Source organism: Microplitis mediator, chromosome 3 (assembly GCF_029852145.1).
Source record: "Microplitis mediator isolate UGA2020A chromosome 3, iyMicMedi2.1, whole genome shotgun sequence".
NCBI classification, from domain to species: domain Eukaryota; kingdom Metazoa; phylum Arthropoda; class Insecta; order Hymenoptera; family Braconidae; genus Microplitis; species Microplitis mediator.
The window spans coordinates 5,422,029-5,428,028 of NC_079971.1; the positions used below are offsets into that span (position 1 = coordinate 5,422,029).

Sequence of the window (6,000 nt, forward strand, 5' to 3'; positions counted from 1 at the left end):
AATAAGTGATTGGCGCCGTCTGAGATTATATTGTTGATAAATAAATATTATTTGCGCTGTAATCATTTTTAGATTTTATTCGATAGCTTAGATAGGATTCTGTACCCAACTTAAATAAACGAATGTTAATTTTAAATATTTGTGTGTATATAAGATGGCTCTTAAATTAAATGTTAACATTACGTTAACTAAATACTGGGTAAGGTCATTTTTATTTTTATTTTAATAAAAGAAAAAAAATCTAAAAGTAGAAAACAGTTTAGTTTGAATTCGCGGGAAATTTAAAAAAAAATAATTTAGTAATTTTTGCTTGGATTGTCATCAGTTTTGTAAAATAAAACACTTGTTTATATTTATTGTCGAATGATAGTAAAATATTTGAAATTTTTTTTTTTTATTTTAAAAATAAATAAAATTTCGTTCGTGGAAATAATTTTTTTTAAAAAGAATTATTTAAATAACTGTGCAAATTTATTTAGCAATATAAATATATATATGTAGGTATATATATAGTCAACGGAATAAATATCAGCATGATAAATTTATTCTTTTAATTAGACTTGATTAAATATATCGTATATTTTTTTAAGTAAATTTATTTAAATAATTTCAGTGAAGGAAATTTATTTTTGTCTAATCAATGGTCTTGTTTTATTTACATATCGGATTTGTTATTTTCATGTAATTTAGTGAAAATATTTTTTTTTATCAATGCGTCAATTGTGTGGAAAATAATAAACTTTTTATTTATTTATTTTTTTTTTAAATAAATAATATCACAATTTCTTATTTTAAAAATTACCGGTTTTTGAAAAAAAATTAATTTTTTTTTACTTTGAATCGGAAGAATAAAAAAAAAATTTATGGTAAAATTTCATTTATTTCTTTTTTGGTACCTGAGAGTTTAAAAAAAAAATTATTTCTTTACTAGGTGACGTAATTGAACTTTGAATGAAATGAAATAGAGTATAAATGTCACTGCGAAAGTTTTGTTGAACATTGAAGGGAAAATATAATTGGTTGTAGTAAAAATTTACGCACCTCCATCTTTTAAATGAATATTATTTTAAATTTATTGGACTCGTTTAGAAAATAAGTTTTTTTAAGCCAACGGATTAGTCATCAAGATTTAAGTCTAATTGAATTTTAAATGTAATCACTTATTTGCAAGTTATCAAAAGTAAAATTTATTCTTGTGAATTGAAAATTTAATTTTTTTAACACATAAGCTACTTAACTGATCACTCTCAACATTCGCGTTTATCAATCTCCATAAATCTCTTTCACGGTCACACTCATTTGCATCAGACAATCCGCTCGATGAGTTTCATAAATTCAAATATTAAATAAAAAAATTTTTTGATTTAATTACGAGCTACACGAAGATAAATTTATAGTAACCGTTTCTAATATGTTTATAAAAATCATCCTATACCGGTATGGTAATAATTACTTGGAATTACGGGATATAGGCCCATACATTCTGGGAACGGTTCCCATAACTATAGGAACTGTTTCCATAGTCAATTCAAATAATTATGGTAACAGTTCCCATATCGCATGATAATAGAATTATGGTAATGATTACCAGACTCATAGGAATAGTTTCCATAAGCAAATAAGAATAAATCCTATAACCAAATTGTAACGGTTCCTAAGTGCATATGGAAATATTTCACATATATTATGGTAACCATTCCCATAATATATGTGAAATATTCTCCTAATATTATGGTAATCGTTTCTGTGATACTATGGTAAACTTTACCATATATTATGGTAATCATTACCATAATGTATGGGAATTATGACCATAAGATTATGGTAATGGTTACCATACTTTATGGTAATGGTTATCATATTTTATGGTAATGGTTACGATACATTATGGTAATAATTACTATAATATTATGTTAGTGGTAACTATAATATTATGGTAAAGGTTACCATAGTATTATGGTAACCATTACCATATATCGTGGTAATAATCACTATAATATTATGGTAATAGTTACAATAATATTACGGTAATGGTTACAATACATTATGGTAATAATTACTATAATATTATGGTAGTGGTAACTATAATATTATGGTAAAAGTTACCATAGTATTATAGTAACCATTACCATATATCGTGGTAATAATCACTATAATATTATGGTAATAGTTACAATAATATTACGGTAATGGTTACAATACATTATGGTAATAATTACTATAATATTATGGTAATGGTTACAATAAATTATGGTCATAATTACTATAATACTAAGGAAGCCATTACCATAGATTATAGTAATTATTACTGTAATAGCATGATAGCCATTACCATATATTATTGTAATTATTACCATGTATTGTTGGAATTATTACCATAATATATGGTAACCATTACCATAATATTATGGGAGACATTACCATACATTGTGGAAATTATTACCACAATATACGATAACGATTGCCATAATATTATAGTAATGATTAATATAATATTATGGGAATGATTACCATACTATTACAGAAATAATTACCACAGTGACACAGTAACGACCACCATAATTCCATAGGAACTATTCCGATATCATATTGGAATTATACCCATAATATGTATGGGTTCCGTTCCTACAATCGACATTTCAAAAAAACCATTTACCATGCGTTATAGGAACCATTCCCATAATAAATTGTAATTGTTACCATAAATTTCTCATTGTGTACTAATTAAAGACTAAACAAATTTAATATAAGACACATTGTACTTAATTAATTATGAATCATTATGATAAATTTAGTAATTCTTTACATCCAATTCAAAAAATTGTTTTATAAAATTTCAATTTTCAAAGGGTCAAAAACCGGGCTGGGGTCATTTCCTTTTTTCTGGAGGACAAATATCAATTACTTTAATTTCGCCTAAGGAAGTGTTTTGTAAAAAAAAAAAAATAAGACGTTAAATAAATGCAAGTCTGATTATTTATCACAGTGATATTAAAAAAATTACATTTTTAAAAACTGAACAATTAAAATATCATAAATAATTATGCGTTAATTATTTTATATATTTACATATATAAAATTATAATTATACTTTTAAACTTCTTTGGTTATTAAAAAAAAGAAATCAGTTTATTTTTAAAGTCAATAGATTTATCAATTACTTTTTTCTGTTTTATATAACGATATATATATATGTATATATAACTGTACATTATTTACACATGTTGCAAAAAGACGTTAATTATTAATTGCTGCTCCTTGATGTTTAATTATATTTAAATTACTTACGCTTCTAAAGCGACAGGCTCGCGGTCTTTTTTCCGTTCTAAATAAAAAATAAAAATAAAAAATGAATTAAAAAATAAAAACTCCTTAAAAAAATATAAAAATCTATAGGAACCTTTTGGTTTTTCAAGTTGATCCTCCGGCACATCTGGCAACGAAACATCCTGAGGAACTTCCGGTACCGATTCTTTGACTTCGTCAGCAATAAGAGCGTCAAGTTCAGCTTCGACTTGACCTTCATCCTCATCAGTAAGTTGTCCCATGAGTAAGTCATCCAGCTCACGTTGTTTTTCTACACCGTCACGTGTCTCGTCCATAACTTTTTCAATTTCGTCAATCGAAAGGATCTCATGCAGCTTTTTCAATGCTGTGTTACCGATTTTAAGCCCATCGAGAACCTTGGCTTCAACTTGAGCGAACTCAAGATCATGGACCATTCGCTCTAAATTCTCTAACTGGCTGTCAGTGTTTGACAAAACTTGTTCTTGGAATTTTTTCTTACGCAGAAGTGATAGCGCTCGTCTATAATAATAATAATTATTATTAAAAAAGTTATTTATCAAGACACGGTGACTACAGATTTTTGAAACTTAAATTTCCGGACTTTTCCAAGTATTCCAGTCAAATAATTAAAAAATTCCCTGACCATATGTAGGAATATTAATGAGTCTGAATGTAGCAGACATCAGACAAATTTAAAATTATTAATAAATATAGTAAATAATTAATAAAATTAAATTAAAAAAAAATGCGCATTTAAAAAATTTTAAAATTAATAAGTGCATTTTTTCGAAATATTATTTTTTTAATTATTTACTAAATTTATTTATAGTTGGAAATTCGTCTAATGTCTGCTACATTCACACTCATGGAATATTAAATCATTGGAAATATTTATTTAATTCAAAATAAAATGGTATAAGTCAGTTCAATAAATAATCAATCGTTGTCGTTAAATGAAAGTTTATTTTATTATTTGTCAATGTTCAGGTTTTTTTATTTATTAAATGAATTATTTTTTATTTTTTATTTTAAATCTTTGTTTTTATATAACTTACGCTATAATAAAATATAAATAAATTTTCCATTTTCACTATAATAAATTTCATAAATAAGAACGTTTTATAGAATATTAATAAAATATTAATCAAGTACGCGAATAATAAATATAGTGAAACTTATTAGTTCAATACTTATGTATACTTTTAATGTTTTTGGTTTTTTAACTCGTGAATATGCATGTTAATGGCTTGAAGATTCTGACGATTGGTTTCTACTAAGACATTTTTTTTCTAACAGCCTTTTTAATTCAAACTGCTTCATTTTTTCGCTATTGGAATCAATTTCTACTAATTTTTTTTCAAGATGATATTAGAATCGCATTCGCGCCGCGTGACTTTTTGAACAGTTTTGACAGGAAAAAAATTTATCGGATTTTTTCAGTCAAAAGAAAAGAAAGTAAAAATTTTTCCAGCTTTGTGACGAAATTCCCTGACTTTTCCTGATTTTTTCCGCATATTTATAATTCCCTGAAATTTTCAGGTTTTTAAGGTTTACCAGAAATGTGGCCACCATGCCTCCACTTTTTCAAAATTTTCAATGACTTTCAACTGTCATAAGTGTATAAAAATTTTGTCAATTAATTAAAAAAAGACGATTTCGCTGATATAGAATTTTTAAAAAATTACTTACAGTTGATATCAATTGGGAGTTGAATGAAATTTGTCAAATAAATTTCAGTAAAATCTTCATGTCAATTTTATAATTCAAAATTCAAATTCAAAAAGTGAGGGGGGGGGGGGCACTGAGAATATACTTAAAATAATTATAAACAATACAACTTACTCTTTACGTCCACTTTGAATTAATTTTTTAGCGAGCTCACGATCTTTTTCAATATTCTGTTCAATTCTTTTCTGATAATGTTTTATTTTATCTCTCGCCTGTTTCAGTTGCTATAAAAATAATTTATTTATTAATCGGTGACAATTAAAATTATAATTTTCATTCAACGTTTCAGTTATTTAGGTTATAAATATTTTATTGTAAATAATAATAATTACCAGGACAGCTTTGTCTTGTTCAGTGACACGACTCACTGGTTTCTTTTTAGAAAAAAATAATCCCATGGTTTTTTATTTGAACTTTTTTTAAATTAATAAAATATATATCTATTTACTACTAAATTAAAATAAAATCTGTGCTTGTCACGTCAAAATAATAATAAAGCTGATGGTCGTGTTCGAAATATGGCACCGCATGAGTGTGAATGTAGCAGACATCAGACAATCGAAAAGTTCAACAATCGATATTTCTGCGAAAAAACGATTTAAAAAATTTTAAGACTCGGAAATGTATTCGTTTTCAAATTATCTTTACACGGATTTTATTCTTTTTTTCTTACTTTCTTTTTTGGAGCTATAATTTTTAAAATAAAACTTTAATGAACATTTTCAGAAATATATATCAATAAAAAAATATCAAATTAACCCATTTACATTCTTTTTAAACGAACTACAGATGACTTTTTTTTTTTTTTCAATAAAATTTATAGAATTTATATTAAGCTGTATCTATTTAAATAATGACTAAAATGAAAAAAAAAAAAAATTCATCTCTTCATTTCATCAAAATCTACAGATGAATTTTTTTAAATTATTTTTAAAATTTTTATTTCATAAGTTATTAATTTTTTTCTCATCCGACAAATTTTTA

At 25.2% G+C, this 6,000-nt stretch overlaps 1 protein-coding gene across 1 annotated transcript; it reads right to left on the minus strand.

The window, feature by feature from the left end:
- Positions 1-3,183: 3,183 nt before the first annotated feature.
- On the minus strand, positions 3,184-5,537 carry LOC130664590 (charged multivesicular body protein 6). The gene is made up of 4 exons (XM_057464572.1): positions 5,349-5,537; positions 5,131-5,240; positions 3,401-3,807; positions 3,184-3,325 (listed from the first exon to the last, which is right to left on the minus strand). Exons 1-4 carry the CDS (start codon positions 5,412-5,414, stop codon positions 3,285-3,287), a joined length of 624 nt encoding a protein of 207 aa, XP_057320555.1. The 5' UTR covers positions 5,415-5,537; the 3' UTR covers positions 3,184-3,284.
- Between the last annotated feature and the right edge of the window lie 463 nt (positions 5,538-6,000).

Coding starts and splice junctions, on each gene's coding strand:
- LOC130664590 (XM_057464572.1), bottom strand. CDS start 5,414: ATGGGATTATTTTTTTCTAAAAAGAAACCAGTGAGTCGTGTCACTGAA. Junction 5,241..5,348: donor AACAAGACAAAGCTGTCCTG/GTAATTATTATT, acceptor TTATTTTTATAG/CAACTGAAACAGGCGAGAGA. Junction 3,326..3,400: donor TCAACTTGAAAAACCAAAAG/GTTCCTATAGAT, acceptor TTTTTTATTTAG/AACGGAAAAAAGACCGCGAG.